The 19,874-nt window shown below is 44.9% G+C and overlaps 1 protein-coding gene across 1 annotated transcript; it reads left to right on the top strand.

The window, feature by feature from the left end:
• Positions 1-12,868: 12,868 nt before the first annotated feature.
• Positions 12,869-19,494, top strand: MGP (matrix Gla protein). The gene is made up of 5 exons (XM_064731754.1): positions 12,869-12,975; positions 15,574-15,724; positions 16,505-16,540; positions 17,688-17,763; positions 19,116-19,494. The coding sequence occupies exons 2-5, from the start codon at positions 15,664-15,666 to the stop codon at positions 19,255-19,257; spliced, it is 315 nt and encodes a 104-aa protein (XP_064587824.1). The 5' UTR covers positions 12,869-12,975; positions 15,574-15,663; the 3' UTR covers positions 19,258-19,494.
• The last annotated feature ends 380 nt before the right edge of the window (positions 19,495-19,874 follow it).

The following is a 19,874-nucleotide window of genomic DNA, read 5'->3' on the forward strand; positions in this document are numbered from 1 at the left end:
CCAGCATTTTCTTATTTTATTCCCTGAACTGTTGTGTATGACATTAAGCAATGAAATGTTGCTTAGACATGAACTAGCTCTCATCTGCTTCAGGATGAACCAAGACTTTGTATATGAAAATCTGTGCCTCAGCTTTGCCACTTCGGTCCCACTGCACTCAGAGTTATGGCTCTGGCTGCGGGGGACTGCTGAGCTGCAGAGAACCTGCCTGCAGAAGGACTGAACAACCTTTGCACCTACTCTGAAGAAGAGGAGCGGGCACTGTAAGTGAGTCTGCCTTTTCTGCATTGCTCCTGCTCTTGGCAATGCCTGGGAGGTGCTGAGAGGCCTCTGACAGCCAGGACAAAGGGAAGAAACATCTCCCAGGCCAGGCAGGCCTGGTGCCTTATGCATGGAGAGGTCAACCACCAGCACAGCAAGGCAGGACTGAACTTCTTCCTTTCTTCTAGCAATCCTGTCAGCTTTGAATATTTTTATTTTTAAATCTCTCAGCTATTTCCCAGAATAGCTATCACAGAAAGAAATTTATGGCGCCTAAGTCAGATCCCATCTCATGTACAGAAGTCCAGCACTGAGCTGGGTCTGAGTTCCCGGGACAGGGAAGAGACAGTGATGATTTAGAATGACATATGGTAGGAAAAATTATCCTCCTTATCATAAACAGATGAAGGGCATGGCTGTCTGACACCTCTGTTCACAGAATCACAGAATGGGTCTGGTGGCAGGGACCACAGTGGGGTCATCTGGTCCAAGCTCCCTGTTCTAGCAGGGTCATCCCGCAGCACATGGCACAGGATTGTGTCCAGATGGTTCTTGAATATCTCCAATGAGGGAGACTCCACAGCCTCTCTGGGCAATCTGCTCCAGTGCTCAGCCACCCACACCATATATTCAGATAAGTATCTCAACACATCCTTATATTCAGATAAGACTTCCTGTGCACAAGTTTCTGCCCATTGCCTCTTGTCCTGTTGCTTGGCACCACTGAGAAGAGTCTGAATCCCTCCTCCTGACACATCCCTTTCTGATTACAAACATGGATGATGCCCTTTCAGCCATCTCTTCTCAAGCCTGAGCACGCCCTGCTCCCTCAGCCTCTCCTCAGGAGAGAGATGCTCCAGTCCCTTCATCCTCTTTGTTGTCCTCTGCTGGACTCACTGCAGGAACTCCACGTCTCTCTTGTGCTGAGGGGCCAAGGGGAGATCATCTGGAAGGAGGCTAAACCAATACATCTGGGCAGAAATATTAGAAACAAACTCCTACTGGGAGACAGATCACAGGACTTGGTCACTCTTAATCACCTCCACACAGGATGATTTCCTCTCAGTACCACAAGTGACAGCCCACAGGACAGCACAGACCTGGGGACAGTTGACACAGGAGGAGGAAATATTGTCTGAAGGATACAGCTGGGACAGTGGTTTGCAGAACCATGAAAGAAGAGGGCAAGGAAGAGCCAAAGGCTGTTTTGAGAGGAGAGAACTTGCCCAAGGAGTGATGCGGCCAGCAATGGGTAAGGGTCAGTGAGGGAAGGTGCTGGGTGGATACCACAGAGAACTGATAATGGTGGAGAAGAGAACACACAAGTGTTTTTTCTAAGGCTGTGAATCAAATACCTCTTTGACCCATTTTGGCTTAGTCACTAAGGAAACTTCAGAGGAATTTTTTCAGTGGAAAAATCTGCAAAACCACAAGATGCACACTGAATAAGAGCGTACTTGTTCTCTCATTTGAATCTCTCCCTTCTCTGCTGAAGTGCCTGCAAATCCATACAGGCAGGTGGGCTAGTTGCATGATCTGTAAAGCAGCAGTTTTGTCTGGGTTAGAGGAAAGGCCCATGGATAGCTGCATCCCTGCCTGCACCAGGCCTCCAGTATGGCAGCTATGCAGAGCTGCCCTCTGCACCCCAACTGCAAACAGCGCTGTGTCCTCCTCCCCTTGAGCTCACCAGGGCTCATTGGATATCCATGGATCACAACAGCCCCTGGAGAGCCCCACAAGGTGTCCACATCCAGGCTGAAATGCCAGCCCCATCCAGTCTCCAGCCTGAGCACATGGGCTGTATGAGCACTCCAGGTTTCTCCTTACCCCTGTGTTATGAGTATCAGATATTCTTTGTGTCTTACACCTTCCTCTCTTCCTAGGCAAGAGCCCACATCTCATCATTTGTTAGGGATTAATGTAATTCTATGCCAGCCATGTCATGTGTTCTGTCTGTCTACATCACCAGCATTATTTCTTGCCTTTTACCTTGCAGATGAGGCATTGCAATCTGTAACTTTCTCAGTCCAGCTTAGTACAGCACATCATTACTTCCACAGGTGCCAGAAGACATTCTAGTCCAATTCTAGTTCCTTTGTTTGTGTGAGCAACTGCAGACAAATGTCAAGTCCTTGAATATTCTAATCAGCTGTCAGAAGAGCAGGTTTTTCTGTTTTCTTGCTCTGTTAGTTGCTGGAAGGAATAGAATAATCACCTCAAGAAAAAATGTTCAGCTGTTTTCTTCTCCCCTAAAGGAGGGGGAGATAGAGGAAGAAGAGAGGGCTGTATGCCTAAAAGATTGCATTTTAAAATACAGAGGTGATGTTTTCAACATAAATCTGTTGTGCTCAGACTATTCTTTGGCATCTTGGAATTCAATGTGGGTGTTGATCCTGGATATATCACGACTTCCCATTGCAATCAAGACTTTATTTTCCTTGGCCAATTTTTTCTGTTCTTTGGCTGAGAAACAGAAAAGACAGACAGTAACTTACCCCAGGCTGTTGATGAAGCCTGTAGGCAGAGCTGGAGACAGAGCCCAGATCTTCTGCATGCAGATCTCCTGAATGTAAGCCATATGGCCACACTTCCCCTTCACCTTCCCTCTCCCTGTGACTCCCAATGGCTATTTGCTGAAGTTGAAATGGCAGTATTTCACCATGAGTAGAAAGCTGTCTTGTTTTGTTGCTTGTTTGGCACAGCTGAAGCCAAGCAGATCAGGATTGTTGTTTTCCCTCCATCTCCCACTCCTTGCCAGTGAGACCTTTCCTCGTGGATGAACTTCTTTATTCTTTTGGGGTCTGATGGTGAATGGGCTTCCTGGCTGCATTGCTTTCTCCAAGCAGTTGGCATGCTTCCTTGGATCCCTGGGCATCCTGGGTTTCAGACCAAATCTCGTAGCAACGTTTTCAGGTTTTTTGCTCTGTTGAGATACTAGCAATAGAGAAAATACTATGTTAAGCAGATAATAAGAAGATATATTTGTGTCATCAATGTTTAAATGTTATTTTGTATAATTAGCAAATATTTGAATATTATTGTGTTTAAAATATGTTATTACAAAGATATTAAGAAGGCATATTTGCATAATCAAGAAGTACAGGTGGCAGGTGAGAAGAAAATGTGAATGAACCCTTGCTTGGTACATTTTAGTCATGGCAAGACAGTAGCAGAAAGGAAGGTATTGTTAAAGTGAAAGGCAGTTTCTCATGCTATAACTGAGGTAGCAATGCTTATATCAAATGATCAACAGTCTTTAAATGTTCATCAATCTTCTTTTCACAGACCTGTTCTGCCATCCAGGAGTCTGGATACTGCCATGCTTAATGGGGCTTTCAGGCGCTTCCATGTTTCAGGTCTCTAGCATGGGAACAGCACATCTTTGAAGTCTCTGCTGTGACCAGGTTGCTCACAGAGACACAAACCACTCTGGAGAGATGCACTGCTCCCACAGAGCAGCAGGCAGAAAGAGGGTATCCTGAAAATCACCCTGGTAAGATTGTTCTCAGGATCCCAAACCAGGATCTCTTCTTTCTCTTCTTTCTGCCTTGCTATCTGCAGGCAGCATGGAGACTTGAGCATACAATGCATTCCACAGGTTTCCTCTCAGTCTCCAGGACAGGGCTGGCTCTCACTGCACCCTCCTCCTCCTCCTCCCTGCTGGCCCCCTGTATCTGTGTGAGTGACAGCTCCTCTGACCCTGGTACGATTTTATTTCTCTTTTTGCCCATACCAATGCCCTAGAGGCAGCTCTGCCTCAAGCATAACACTGCTGCTCCCAGGAAAAGTGCCTGCCTTATCGTTTGTGCCCCAGGCACTCCCTTTTAAAAAGAGCAAATATCCTGTGCCAAAGGAGAACAGAGAGAACCCACCAGGCACCCTCTGTCAGAGTGGTGATGAAGAAAGACTTAAGCAACACAAGCAAATGGATTAGCACTTTGCCTGGGGCCCTGTTCAAAGGTTTCTGAGAGTGGTATTTCAGTGGACTCCTTCTTGGCAAGTCTGGCTTTGTGATTTGGGACAATAAAACTCTTCTTCTTCTAACAACAAAGATAACTGCATCCAGAACATTTCAAACTCAAGAAACTGCTTTACCAGCATTTTACAAATAGGGTGGGATTCTTTCATTGGCTATTCCTATGGAAATGAGGTGATCTGTGTGTCTGCTTGTCCTGTCCCCACTTTCAAATGATCAGACACACCTGACAGTAGGGCAGTGTTAGGTATTATGGTGCTACTGGTTTTGTGAGACCATGTGTTGGGCAGAAGTGGAAAGCCCCAGAACTGCATGATTAGGTTTTTCATGTCAGGGCTACTGTAGTCTTACTCATAACATGCCCTCACATCCTTGCTGGGACCCTCAGGTCCCCCAGGATGAGCTGCCTGGAGCTGCTCCTTGCTCCTTGCCCATTGTCTTCAATGGTACCGATGTTCTCTGGCTCACTTCAGTGCCACCTTCCTGAACATTCATGCAGGATTGTTTACTTCAGTTTGGGCTGGGTTTATCTGAATGTCTGTCCTTATGCTGAGAATCCATCAAGCATGCAAACCCAAAGCTCCTGAAGTAGTTGGCTTCTATTTCTGGCCATGACAATCAGCCAAAGACTTGGCGCTGCTTTATTTATGTTTGTTATATTAAATCTGTCTGTGAATTTCTCTGTGACAGACCGAGATGTCACAGATGGGCAACATGTGTGGGAGGGGACTGTTTCTGGACAAGCACCATCCTCCTCTGCTTCTCTCCAAGCTCCACCACCCACTTAGAGAAATCCCAGGGAGCCCATTCCCCAGATCACTGACAAAAACAGCAAAAGCTCCCACTAAGAGCAAGGACAATGGATGTTCCTGGGGCCCATGAGCTTTTCAGGGAGCCCACACAATTTGGCAGAATGAAGCCACCAGGCTGGCAGGGATAGGCAGGAAAAAACTTCAGCAGAAAGACATCAGGAATCCTTTTCTCTAGAGCAGCTTAAGGTAAACCCTGTGCCTCAGTGCTAAGTTTTGCATGGAGGAGGCAGAAACCTGATCTGAGATTTCAGGTGCTTGCTGACAGGCAGGAGAGAAGAAGATAAGCCACGCTCTCAGCTGTCATGCCAGCCTTGCAGATCTCTCTTCAGTGGCAGTACAGAGCTCCTCATAGCACTCCTGCTGCTGTTTCACTGATGGTGTCCCCCTCAGGAAGTGAAAACTCAGTTTGATAAATTATTTTCTTATGCTCCTACTTACTCAAGATCTTCCCAGATAAGGTAATGACAGAGATTTCTATTTAGCAATCCAGTGCTGCAATAGAGGATTGGGGCAGTGACAGATCATTGTCAGAGTGACAGGACAGAGAGCCCAGAGAGATCAGACAAAGCAGAAGAGCTCCAGGGGATAAGAAAGAGAGTGAACTTGGGATGCCTGTGTGTCACTTGTCACCACCAAGCCCCATGCTTGGGAAGGCCAGGCAGTGATAAAAGAGCCCTTGGCTGAGGGAGGTGCTCCTGCCAGAGCTCTGCTCCTGTGGAGGGCTGAGGACAGGCACATAGCCACAGGTCTCTCCCTCCTGCAGCTTGTGCAGCACTTGGCACAAACAGGACCTTAACCCTAATGAGATCCCTGGGCATCTCTAAGGAAATGCCTGTGCTGACTGCAGTCCTTACTGCTCATTTCAGGTCTCAAAATAGACAAGGGTCTGTTTAGAAGATAGTGGGTATGTCTTATTTATTGTGTAGTGTTGTTATTTTATTTATTGGATCCTCCAGTAGGTTTGTTAGTTCCTCCTCCAGTTCACTAGTGAAATGACCATCAAGAAAGACAATCACCTGCCTCAGAGAGATGAAGCAACAGACAAATGCTTGGGCAAGTAACTCGGGGGAAGGTGTGTTCTACAGATGTTTACAGATGTTTGGTATATAATATATGCACAGCAGAGATTCTCATTCAGTGTCTGCTGTATGGAAATGTATGGTAGCAAACAACATTGTCACTAATCTTGGGCTTAGCCAGCCAGCAGGGCTGTAACTGCTTGTGTACCCAATATGTGACTCATGAAGTGTATTTTCCTGATAAATGTACAGTAATATTTTCCAGTGGCTGTAGGTGGGAGACAGTGAAAAGAAATCCCAAATAATACAATCCAGTTGGTGCCAGGAAGTATTGTAAGCAGATTCTATTACTGGAACAGAGGGGAAGAAAACATTGGTTAAAGACCAGGAAGGACAAAAGTGTCTTTGTTGGCAAAAGTCTTTAAAGGAAGATTCTGCTGTGGAAAATAGCAGAATGCAATTTCTATGACTGATACATGTTGTAAGTCATATGTGTGTTTTTTTGTGATTTTCGACGTCTGTATCGAATCTTAAAATTACGTCCTTCATCAGGTAGGTAGACAAAAAGGGACAGACAATTTCAGCAGAAGAGACCCTGGTCAGATTTTTCTGAGCAAATGAGGGGAAATGTTGAATCCAGAACCTCATGCCTGCAGCACTGGAGTCTTGCTCTTTTTCTTGTGCACCCATCCTGGTTTTCCTCACAGTGCCTGGCTAAAAGGATCATGAGATGAAATGGAAAGAGCTCTGAAAGTAGCTTATTATCAAGCAGATGACTTCCAAAGCTGTGGAACCACTTGAGAGGGGTTTGGATAAAGAGTTTTCCATACTAAGGACATCATAAGAGGTCTTTATACTGCCTTCTGATACATCATTTTGTAGTGATTATTGTTGCAATATTGAAGTAAGAGAGGCCAATAGAACACTATAGAAACCAAAGGTTATTTTATTTCAAACCACTCTGATTTCACTCATTCAGACTAAGATCCTCATAACCACATATTCATAGGCAACAGAAGGCATTTGTTCATACTATTTCATTTTCTTGCAATCACATAGAAGGTTTAATTCATGGGCTGTGGAGTTCTTGTCAGGTCTCTGGTGTTTCTCTTAGTTTGGCCACCATATGCTCATTTTAGATGCATCTTTTCCATCGTGCTGGAGTTGGCAGTAACTGTTGTATTTTGCCTCCATCCTTTCCCACCTCTGAGTATCACTAGAGCTCATCCTCCTTTGTCTCCTCATCTATGTATCTTAGAGCTCAATCTTGTTTTTCTTCCAAGCACCATCATCTCCAGACATCTGACATCTAATTTTTTTTTTCTTTTAATAAGTCTTAGGTGTTTTGCCTCTTGTTTTAGGACTTACCTGGTTCTAAACTGTGGTTTATTTCCCCCTCCCCCGCCCCCCATCTGGATATCCAGAGGATCTGTGTCAATATGCTGGGATTTTAATGACCTGATAATCCAGCTTCCATCAATATGGGCTGTTCTTGTAACCCTTCTTATGCCTTTCTTCCCAGTGCTACTGCACCCAGACCTCTTCTTTGTTCTCAATTTCTATTATTTTATTGTTTCTTTTATAATTTGAAGAAAATCGGGACCACTAATGACAAAGACACCTCTCAGAGAGTGGTGGGTTTTGGAGTCCAGTGCCATTTTAGGAAGAAGGAAAAACTAATCTGAAAGATCTGATTTATCACAGAATCATTGAATATACTGAGTCAGAAGGGACCCATCAGGATCATTGAGTCCAGCTCATGGCCCTGAGCAGAAAACCCCAGGAATCACATCCTAAGCCCGAGAACATTGTCCAAACATTTCTTGCATTCCTTTTATCTTTCCTTCTCCTTTTAAAATTCTTTCCTGCTTTATGTGAACACAACATTTCTTAATAAAAATGCCCAGTTGCCAAGTTTAATGCAAATAAAATAAATATGTATCCAAAAAGCATATAAACAGTTTGAAATTAATATTAAGGAAGGTCATCAAGTCAAATGATTTGACTACCATGTGGTGTTAGGAACATTAATATAATTTGTAGTTATGCACAAGAAGATAAGAGTAATCAGATTTCATGCTTCAATAAATAAGAATGCCTTTCTTCTTGCCACAAACAGCATTTCACAATTAGCTGTGTATTGTGTATTTCCCTCCACTCCCTAGCATTCCTTTGTACTCTATCTGATATTAACAACAGAGGCCAAGACCAGGGGCTTGATGTGCCACAGAAAAAGTTATTTGCATATTTGCAAGTTGTTGCTCAAGACAACATTTATGGTCCTTTAGATACTGAACTGAGATAGAACAAAGAAATGGATATAATGCTACAGGGATGCTTGTAAATACTTCAGTGGCCTCCTGCATTCAAGACAGACAGAACATAAATGTTTCAATCCAGTCTTGGCTTCACAAGGGCTGGCAGATTTGGGATCTAAGATGCCATCCTAAGTATGTTGTTAAAAAAAAAGAAGAAGCATTATTGTTTTTTTTTTATTTACCAGATGGATGAGAAGAGTGAAACCACAGCTGCTCTTATCTCTTCCCATGTCTGTACAGGAAATAAGGCGGCTAAATCTCATCTGATCCCAAAGAATTAAGCAGGTCAGGACATTTTTGTGTTCATGTGGTGAAGCAAGGGGGATGGGTGTGGAAAAAGAAGAGAGATTTCTGTTCTCTTTTCCCATAAATGCAACCCAGAAGCATGCCTTGTTTATATAGACAAAGCTTGAACATTTTGCCTGCCCTGTTTTTCATAGGATTCTTCAAGTACAAGAAATGCAATTTTCTTATATGGGTTATTTAATCTCTGTGCAAGAACCTCTGCCAATTTTTTCAACATCCAAGTAATATTAATATTATCCTGTCTCTTCCTCCTTTCCCGGATTGAAGGAGAAATATGCTGATCAGGGGATGTGGACATGTGTGGGTGGGTGGGGGTGAAGCCAAAGGAAGCAACAGAGTTAGCTCTTAGCCCTGAAATGTTTTCGTTGCTTTATTCAGTGAACTGAATAACCTTGGTCTGACTTCTGTGAAATTTTAGTCTTCTCTGCTCATGAACTTCCTATTACCAGCCAAACACAGCTGTTCTGGCAAGTCCTGGCCAAACAGAGATAGTCTTTGAGGTAACTCAGTGATATCCCATGGAGTGTGCAGAGCTTTGCACTTGAAGGCTTGAGCCAGGCTCACTGTTTTCCAGCAAGCAGAACTGGAGAGCAGTGAGTTCCCATTAGGCTGTACTGCTGACTCCAAATGCTCCTGTGTTCATAGCCAGACAGAGATTTTTCTAGGACACTGGGCTTTGTTTTGAAGCTTGACGGATTACAGGGAGTAACTTTGAGGATCACAGCTGCATAGAGGTTGTGTCTGGACACTAATCTCTGAATTTCAGTAGAGTACATGAAATTTAATTTTCCACTAACTAATTTGCCATCACTAACACAATGCAGTGTTAAAAGCCTCCCCAGTTTACCAACCAACCAACCAACCAACCAACAAACCAACCAACCTCCACAGCTCACCAACTTTAAACCTCTGCTTATGGTCATGATTAATGTGGAGACAAGCCTAAATTCTCTAAGTCAGAGCAAGTGGAAGAAGAATTATCCTCTCACCCTCTGAATTTGTTCAGGGAAGAAGGATCTGGGCCTTTAAATGGTGTTTATTTTCAGTCCTGGTCCTCAGCCCTGGGAGACTGAGGGACCATTTGTCCCAGAGCCCAGAGTGACATCCTTCAGGCTGGACATGCAGGTGTACTCCACATCCATGGGCAGGAGAAAGTTACTGGAAGTTATTATGTAAGATGGAAAGGGAAGCTTCTAAACTGCCCAAAATGTTGGAGGAAGCATGAAAGAAAAGAGAAGTAAGATGGTGTGGTAACCCTCCCACCCACAGAAGACTGACATTGTCTGTGAACTTCAGACAGTGGCTTTTACAACACTCCAAAGACTAGATCCACATTGTTAGAACCAATATGTATTTTCACACTGGAAACTTTTATTTTTGCAGAAAGTTGTAATGCTGGGGGCAAAATTTTCCACAGGGGAAATGTCAAGACAGGTCAAAGATATGTGTTTAAATATTTTGGAAAAAAAACCCCCATCACTTATTTGTTATGAAATTACTCTTTTTTCCCCATTCCATCATGGAAGTGGAAATTAGTCATTGCAGTTATTTTGAAAAAAAATGTTTGATTGATATGAAACTAGATTTTCCTGTTTATGTGCTCACCCATTCTTTTAATCTTTAGAAAATTTTAAATCTAGTTTTGAAATGGTTTTTTTCCCCCGAGGTTTAACTAGCATTTGAAGTAATTTTTAATTTTGAGAGGCTGAGTGAGTTTTCTGCCAGAGCTAACACACATTCAGATATGTATATCAAGTTCTTTAAATATCTGAAATGTGTTCTGTTTATTTTTATTTCATAGTTTTTTGACTAGCTTCTGTGTTTAAAAAACATCTCCCTTTCTAAAGCTTAGTGTCAGTATGCTAGTTTTCAGCACGATTTATTCCATGAGGTTGTTGACTTTAATTATATTGTGGATAGTCAAACACTCTTACTTAGTGGCTCAATTATTCTTGCTTCTTGGACCAGTTCCTAGGTATTACTTAGGACTAAATGGAAAAGTAAAAATAAAGTCTTGTTTTCTCATGTGCTGTAGAACTAGTTGTTCTAAGAAGCACTTGTTTATCAGGTTGAGAAATCTCTCCGTAAGCCATAGACCATGTGGTGGCTGACTAACTTACATCCTGAAACACAGAAGCAAATTTGGAAAGGACTGTCCAGATTGGTAAGTCCAGTTACTGGATACTCAGGGTAACCTGGGTGTGGAAACCTTGCTCAGCTGCAGAGCTGATAGGATTTATTCCCTTACTGGAGCGCTCAGCAACTCTGCTGAAGTCTTCCTAGCATCAGCTGGGCACTCAGTGAGGGAGACATCGATGTGGATCATGGCTAAAGACAGAGGCTGGAGATGGGACTTCTCCTAATGATGAGAGCTGTGGGCTGTGACACAGCCCCTGTGGGGGACTGGAAACAAAACCTGACTGCTCGTCCATTGTCCTGATGGAAAAAACACCTGACTGCTTGTCCACTGTCCTGCTGGAAAAGCCTTGAGGTCAATGCAGGCATGGAGAGGCTTAGCAACTCGCACAGGCTATGGTGAAAAGATGTCATTTTGGGTGTGAATGCAAATCATATTTAAGTCCTCATCTATAGCACTCCCAGCAGAATTACTCCATGAAGGGCGTGACCTGGGCCATGCAGAGGAATCCTGCTGAGATCTCCTTGGTAACTTATCCAGTGGCACCAACAGATGCCCATGTCTGCTAGTACATTCTCAGTAGACATCTCAGAATGCTGTGTCCTTACCTTTATGATTGTTCGTTCATAGTTCTTCTTTTTGTTCCCCAATTATTTCTAGCTTATGAACTTTTAATTTACAGCAGGATTCTTACTGCTAATTCCAATGGCAGACCTTGCCCTTGCCCTACTGCAAATGATTTTGTTCCTGTTAATGAAGATTTAAAGGTCATACTTTTCATCCTGTAGGAGCTCTCAGACTTCCTTTTCACTTCTGTTGATCTCTTGCTTTGTGTTATTGACAAAATTCCTCAACAAGCATTCATTTTTAAAGCCTGTCATTAAAAGAAGTAATGTAAATCTAGTCCCAAGAGAAATTCAATTGGTAATTTTTCATAATTTCTCCTTTTCACTGCTTAAGTTTTTGCCCCATTTGTCCAGTTCCCTACTATCTTGCCATTTTAATGCCCATTTCCTTCCCCTTAACTAAGAGTTTGCCAGATGGCACTGGGACCAATGATTTACCAGTATCTAGGCAGATGAGGGTGACCAGATCTTCTGAGTCCTGATTTCTTTTACAGTTCAGCATGTTATAGAGTTCAAACTTAGATGACCCCAAAGGGTGGTAGACAAGGGCAAGAAGTGCCCTCCTTTTGCACTGCTTTCCAAAGGTGGTTCCTGATCAAGTGCCCTTTGCCTTGAGGACAGTTCAAGATTGCTGTCCTCAGGCTCTAAGGACCAAGAGCTGCCTGTACAAGGACACAAATAACATGGTACTTCATTACCACAGTGAAGTATGAACCTTCCCCAAATTCATAGAGCACTGAAGGAGCTAAAGATAAATCCCTTGGACAGGAGCTGCTCACTGTTCTCTGTCCAAACAGTGGTGGTTCTTTATCTCCATGGGTGTGCTATCATTCTCATTTTGGGCCAGGAGCCCAAAGCCCAGTCCAGCACTCACAGGTCCTGGGCTGTCCAGCTCTCCTGTGAGCCCCATGTGAGCAGAGGGGGCACCTCAGGGGATCGGATTTGTGTGTAGCTCTGTCACTTTTGGGGGTTTTGGAGCTGACACCTTTGCCATGTGAGTTTTCAGTCTGATATTAGCCTGCCATTAAGAGAGGGATCAGTTGTAAAAGCAGCATGAACTGAGATGGGAGAAGGCTCCTGGCCTACTGTTCCCTGCAGAAGAACAGGTGCCGTGGCTAGCACTGTAACTTGGGACAGAGTACAGTCAGAAAAGGAGGGGGTGAAAGGCAGGGGGGTTCCTGCACCAAAGAAGGAGACTGGAGCTTGTTCTCATATCTCTGTTCACTCACTGCTCCCAGGCACAGAAAAGCCACCTGGATGTGGCTGTGTCCCCTCTAGCCGCTGTGTGTGCTCTGGCTCAGTCCCTTCTGGCTCAGCTCTTTGATGTTGCTGGCTTCCCGGCTGTGGGCAGAAGGTGGTTCTGATGGTAGCCTGGGGGTGGACCAAGAGTGGGAGAGGGGAGGAGTCACTGATCGATGCTAGTGAATAAAAGGTCCCTCTTCTTCGGTCCAGGGTGCAGGACGCCAGGAGAGCTGCCCCCTGAGACAAGAGCTGCAGACTGGCAGGGAAGCAACAGCTTAGTGAGTATTCAGGGACTGCCTTGCTTTTCCTGGACAGCTGCTTATTATCATTGCCTTGCTGGTGCTTCACCGCTGTAAAGTGTCAGGAGTGATTGCTACAGCGTGTGTAGTGCTGTGATTTTCCACTCCAGCAGCAGACACATCAGGGCTGCTTTTCTGAGCCCTCCTTTATTTGTGAGTCTACAGAGATTTCCCTGGCATGTGCAGGTTTGTCTTAGCTCCTTTCTGTATTTCTAACCAGTGGATGCTGAAAGAAAGCAGAGGGATTGGGCTCACTGTGCTGCATGGTATGTTACCCCCAGGGCAGCCCACTGCTGCTGAGTAGGGGAGATGTGTGCTGGGAAAGCATGGAGTGCAGGGGGAGCAGAAAGAAGTATTTTTGCAAGAGGAAGAATTCCCCGAAGGAGATTTGTTGGAATAGGGCTGTGTAGCTGGCATGCTCATTCATCCCTTGAAAAATGTATTGCTTCCGTGGTAACAAATGAAACATTGGGGTTAAAGTGGTGTTTGTGGCTGTTCTCCTGTGGTTGATGGCAGGGTATGCTCCAGGCATTCTGGGATCAGAGTCCTCTGAAATGGGAGCAAAGTCTCCTAGGGAGCAGAAAGCTCTGCCCTGAGTGAAGGCAAATAAAGAGGGTTTGGCTCGAAAGCGTGTTGGAATTTCTCACTGGGCAGCTTCACTTTCTTTCCAAAGTACACCCAGCATCTTCCTCTCTGTGTCCCACTGCTTTCCCACTGGAGTCTGTCCTCCAGCCTCTCCCTCATGTTTTTCTTTATTAGCAGCTACTGTACAAGACGTTTGGGAAACCTATAAAATTCACATTCAACAATAAGTCCAAAACTTCTAAGTTCTAAGAAATGAAAAGGATCCCAGAGCAGAGAATTTCCTTAAAGAGACTGGAGTGGCAGGGCACAGAGTGGCAGCAGCAAAGTCTCAGTTCCTGTTTCACCTTGTGTCTATAGCAAACTTATAGCTTTTTCCCAAGTTTTCCTCTTCATTTCAGGCTAAACTCTAAACAGGCAAGAAGTGGATGTGTATGGGGGGGGCCTTGTTGGTGCAGGACTGAGCTGCTCTCCACATGAGATGAAGAGCAATTCTTTCTCCTTGGGCTGAAGTTGAAGTCTCTGGTCAGTTTTTCTTCTTTAGATAAGAGACTTCAGGTAAGGGGCATGAATTTGACATTGAAAGAGTAAATTGCAAAGCCCAGAGAAATCTTTTTCTAATGGATTTCACTCCTCATTGATTAAGTGTAAGGCTCTGGCTAGATGCCCCAGTGGTTCTTGGCTGTGTTACCTTCAGTGTGGCTTCACGGATTGGCATCTGAAGGTGACAGCAGTGACAACAGCACAGTGGTTTGGGGAAAATGGTCTGCAGCCAGAGTGCCTTCACTTTGCATCCTGCCAGTGAGAAATCCTGATAGCTGCATATACACAAAGACAAAACAGGCAGTAGTCACAGCTTGGATGAGACATAAGAATGGTTCCTGTGGCAGAGGTTCACCCCCAGGCAGTGTGTGGGGTTCCAGCCCCATCACTGCCAGTGGGAGGGCTGGCAGGCAGTGGTGCCCACACCCCTACCTTGCCTCCAGCAAACTCCTTCCTTCTCACCCAGCAGGGACAGCCATCTCTGTAATTCCTTTTCTCTTTCACTTCTTTCTGCTGTTCCAAGAGCTGGAGAGTGGAACACCCCATGTTTTGTCCATCTCTGCTGCCCATGTTATTGGATCCAGTCAAACTCTTCTAGGTGTTAAAGGCAAAGTAATTCTCCCTGAGACTGCTGGCCTTGAAGATTCATCCCAGATGAAAAACCTTATGTTGGCTTGTGACTTCACTGCTCATGAGGCAAGGACTGCTAGTGCTAGACCAGAGAGGGAAATGTTTGCATCTGACTCCACCAAGATGTTCTTTGGGCTGCAAGAGGAGTCTGGGGTCAGCCCCACAGTGAGAGCCTTCAAAGACGGAGTTCTGGGTGCTGCTGCCATCTCAATGCAAAAATCATGATAACACCAGCAGAGGGATTCTTTCTGTCACTCCTGAAGCAATAAAGTAGGAGATGAAAAGGGGCAGCAGGTTGTATTCCTCCTGTGATAGCTGGCAGGCTGACATTGCAGCAGAGGGCAGCTGGAGAGAGGGGGACTGAGTGGGACAGGAATGTTTGAAGCCTCATGCTCCATGTCTCCATTGGCAAAGTTGACAGAAGACTTGGGCTGGTTGAATCCAGACAGAATATGGTGAGGGCAAAGAGAGCAGATCAGAGGAAAAACCAGAAAAACAAACATTTATATTTGGGATCAACACACACCTCTGCCTTTGGGGCCCTGGCAGCCTGTGAAATTCCTTCCACTTGCCTAGGCCAGCTTGTCTGAGTGTGGAGTGCTAGTGACATGTTTGCCTCTGGATCATGTCCCCCAGCCCTGAGCTATGAGGGGAAGGGGGCATGCCCCTTCCTTCCCAAAACCTAATCCAGTCTAATAGAGGATGTTTTGTAGCAGCTCCAAGAAGAGTGTGTACCAGCTAGCTGTCACCTTGCCCAGCCTCTTTCACAGGCTCCCTCCTCACTCTGTTTTCATAATAAACATTCCACTGCTAATTTTGCAGTCAGCCCAGGATCTCCAGCTACCCTCAGTGAGGAGAGAGCAGAGCCCAGTGAGAAGGACAGAGTGAGAGGTTGGTCCCTGCCCTGGCACAATGCGTGCTCTCGTCGTCCTTGCGCTCCTGGCTGTCCTGGTGCTGGCTGCCACTTCCTATGGTAGGTGACCTTCATTACTGGGTAGAATGAAAACTCCAAACCTGCAGACATTTATGAGTCTGTTCAGATGTTTGTTATTTAACTTTGTGCCTTCTTTGCCCTTAACTTGATCTCTTGCCTGCTTTCCTGCGCTTGTGTCAGACCCTCCTAGCCCTGATCCAGAGCTGTTACCTCCAGCCTCTGAAATTCACGGTCCAGGATGCTTCGATCCCTTCCTCTCTGCTCCAGCTCACCTCACAGGCTGCTCCTCTTTTTGTCCCTTTGTTGTCTGAACTATGATAAGTGCTAATTCTTAATTATTCCTTGCTAATTTTTTTTTCTTTTTCCTTTTGTAATATCATCCCCTTTTCCTGGTGAGGCACACAGTTCCATACTGGTGGAATTAAGATGCTGCTTCATGTGAGAGTCAAGTGCATTTCACTGTGCTAATCCATCCTCTAAGAACACATGCAAGCTTTGAAGGCAAATTGGTATCCTACCACTGTAGTGTCAGGAGCGGAAGGTGAGGAATTGTGCTGGACAATCAGGCTGGATGACCAAGTGTGAGTCTGGTAGCACTGACTAAATCACCAGGTAGCTCTATAATAAACTCCTGAGCACTTTAAACTCCTCATATAAATTCTAGGTCACACCACTTATCCCTTTCTCTTCCTTTTAAACACGTGCCTCAAAGCCTGGCTTGTCTGATTTCTGTGTGTGTTCCATTGACCTGTGGTGTATGAAATACTGAATCCCATCAATACAGTGTCATAATACATGTTTCATTCTTTCTTTCCACAGAGTCCCATGAGAGCATGGAGTCCCATGAGTATCTCAGTAAGAGACTGCTTTACTATTTTATTGAATTTGAAGAGTGCTACAGACATGTCCAAGATCATTTACTCGTACTCCTACTAGGGATAAGATAGGTAGAACAACTGAGCCCAGGGAAATTGAATTTACTGAGTGCTGGAGTTTCAGAATGAAAAGGGAGAGAGTTCAAAGAAGACTTCACATTTTTTGGCACAAGCTCATACCATTATTTTGCATGGAATATAATGAGAATTGGAAAAAAAAAATTGAGAACAGAGCTCAGGTCTCTGTTACATGTACCAAAACCATGTTAACTGACATAAGAAAGGGAATTGCTCAAAAAGCTCTACGATGAGCATGGAAAGAGCCACTGTAGAAGCCACATACAGAATTTATTCTCCCCCAAGTACAAGGAGAGCCTTACTCTAAGCACCTTGGAAGCAGGCAGGGTGTGTGAATAGAAGGGATCCTTTGGCTGGAAGAGGGAGAGAGAGTGTCACAGGAAAAGCATGAAAAGGGTGAAGAGTCTCACTTTGGAACAAGCAATATCCTGGAGACGTTAGAGAACAGGTGAATCAAAATGAAAATAAATTAGGACATTAGGACATCTGGAAGAAGGACTTCACAAAGCAGACAGTTAGCAACAGAAAGACATGTGACATCCACAGGCTCCTGAACTCTGCAACAGGACTGTGATGTTTCTCAAAAATGTCAGAAGGAACTTTCAGGCCCCCCAGTCCAAAACTGCCACACAAACTTCTCAATGACTGTCTAACCTTGGAGGCAGATTTACTCAGGCCCTTCCTGTGCATAATTTCACAGTTCTTGAGGTTCTTCTGAGCGTGCTCAGATGTTCCATGGTCTGTGTAGCTTGGTGCCTACCTCTTCTGGGCCAAGCTCCACTCCATCAGAGGGGCTGTGGCAGCAAAATCACAGTAACATTCCTCTGGGTGATTTGAATAAGAACAAGACCAGCATGGGTACTTCTGTAGGCTGCACTGAGAGCGCCTGCACATGAACCAGCCAGGGGACAGGAGGGAATATTAAAAAGTCCTGGATTTAATTGTACACAGGAGGGCAGACAAGGAAGCTGTTCTAAAGGAGGAAGCCAGCTTTTGTTGAACTCTAGCATTGACAAAGTGCCAGTCTGAATAACCCCTTGCTTTTTCAGATCCCTTCCTCAACAGGAGAAGGGCCAGTGACTTCATACAGTCTGACACCAGGCTCAGAGGCATCACTCAGGAGAGGTATGTCATGGCCTCAGGAGGCTGAGCTTGGGAGGGGGGAGACATTCCTCCTAGCCAAGGCAGGCTGTTAGCAGGGCTGAGCTTGGGAGGGAGGAGAGATTCCTCCTAGCCAAGGCAGGCTGTTAGCAGCGGTGGCAGCCATGGTGACTGGTGAGAAACCTCAGTCTCTCTTTTAATGTGAGGTACCATTTCAGTCCCCAAGCCCAGGAAAAGCAAGAATTCAGACAACACAGAGCAGGTCCTTTGATTTGGAGACATGTCACATGCTGAGAAGACTGATTAATTTTTCTGAAGGAAGCACCAACAGAAGGAGAGAGAATGAATGTGGGATGGTCCAAAGGAAAGCTCAGTTTAGTCCTCAGCTTTTTTTAGTCCTCAGCTCTCATGCAGAACTTGCATGACCTTTTCTAAATCAAAGGGCCATCTGAGGGCCTCCTTGCCTCATTTATAAAATGCAGGGATAACTAATTTCATGCCTTATTCAAGGCTTGTGAAAATAAAGATTGAAGCACAGAAATAATCTCTTAGCAAGGCATAAGGCAAACCTTCTCCTCAGTAACAGTTGATCCCTTTGCAGAATATGTCAGGTCTTTTTTCTATGTATATGTTTGGGGAAGAGCAGAAGAGATCAGGCTGAGGAAGGCTGCAAAGGGAGGACCCTTCCTCAACTTGAGGCAGGAGCCGTTCCCCTCTTCCCACCACCTCACTTAGCCCCTAAATAAAAGGTTGCCTGAGGAGGCAAAACATTCGTGCTATAGTCCCTGGGTGTAGTAAACACAGAAGCTGGTGTGCTAAGAGCTCTGTAGCTGGATGACGGACTCTGATGGTGGATCCTTGTGGAATTTTTCATCACTTCGGGTCACCAGTTGTGGTAGTGTTCACAGGGGTCCCAGGACGAGGGAAGAGATGAGAATCTTGACTCCATATTTCAGAAGGCTGATTTATTATTTTGTGATATATATTATATTAAAACTATATTAAAAGAAAGGATTTAATCAGAAGGCTAGCAAGGAATAGAAAAGAAATGGAATGATAAAATCTTGTGACTGACCAGAGAGTCCGAGACAGCTGGGCTGTGATTGGCCACTAATTAGGAACAACTACATGAGACCAATCAAAGATGCACTGTTGCATTCCACAGCAGCAGATAACCATTGTTTACAGTTAGTTTCTGAGGCCTCAGCTTCTCAGGAGAAAAGATCATAACGAAAGGATTTTTCATAAATGTGCCTGTGACATTTATGAAAAATGTGCCAGATCCTTAATCCAAGTGAGGAATTCATGACAGGAAAGGGCTGCAGAGAGGTATTTAGGATGGCAGCACTTACCCCTCTTCTCTCCTGCCTTTCCAGGATGAGGGAGCGCAGTAAGGCACACTATGAGCACCAGAGAGAGCTCTGCGAGGACTACTACCCGTGCGAGATGTACGCCTACCGCCACGGCTACCCCGCTGCCTACAAGCACTACTTTGGGGGCAGGAGGAGGACCAAGTAAAGGACGGCCCATCCCCACCCTGGGGCCTGGAGTCCAGGGTATCCTCCCCAAAATTGCAATGGCTCTGAAACATACTCAGTTGCTTGTATCCCTGTATGTTATCCTGCCTGCTGCTTCTCTCTCATGTAGCCATGGATTCCGACACTGTGTTAATTAGCGCTGAGCTGATGTAGCAGAGATCACGGAGAGTTCAGGATGTGGGTGTTTACTACAAAATAAACTGCTGGTTTGATACTATCTTCTCATGAGTCACAGTATTTTGGAAGGGGGGTATGCAATTTTCCACGAAGGAACTGAATTTGTGTATCATACATTCTGTTGCAGATTATGGGAAAAAACATCATTACCTGGCAAGTATATGGCTTTGGAAGAACCTATAATGTTCTTGTTCCAGGTTCTACAAGTAGCTTCTTTCAGAGGTCACTGGACAGTTTCAGCTCCCAGTCTTAGTCTAAAACCAGCGGGGTGTTCAGAATGTGAACGCACTTTTTGAAAATCAAATCTTTCCTCAGTTGGGGAAACAAAATCCAGAGGGCACCTATTTCATCTTAAAACGAAGTCAGAGTGAGACTTGGTGACAGAAAAAGCCTGTAAATTGCCTCTTGTTTATCCAGCTA

Source organism: Zonotrichia leucophrys, chromosome 1A (assembly GCF_028769735.1).
Source record: "Zonotrichia leucophrys gambelii isolate GWCS_2022_RI chromosome 1A, RI_Zleu_2.0, whole genome shotgun sequence".
In the NCBI taxonomy this organism is placed as follows: Eukaryota; Metazoa; Chordata; class Aves; order Passeriformes; family Passerellidae; genus Zonotrichia; species Zonotrichia leucophrys.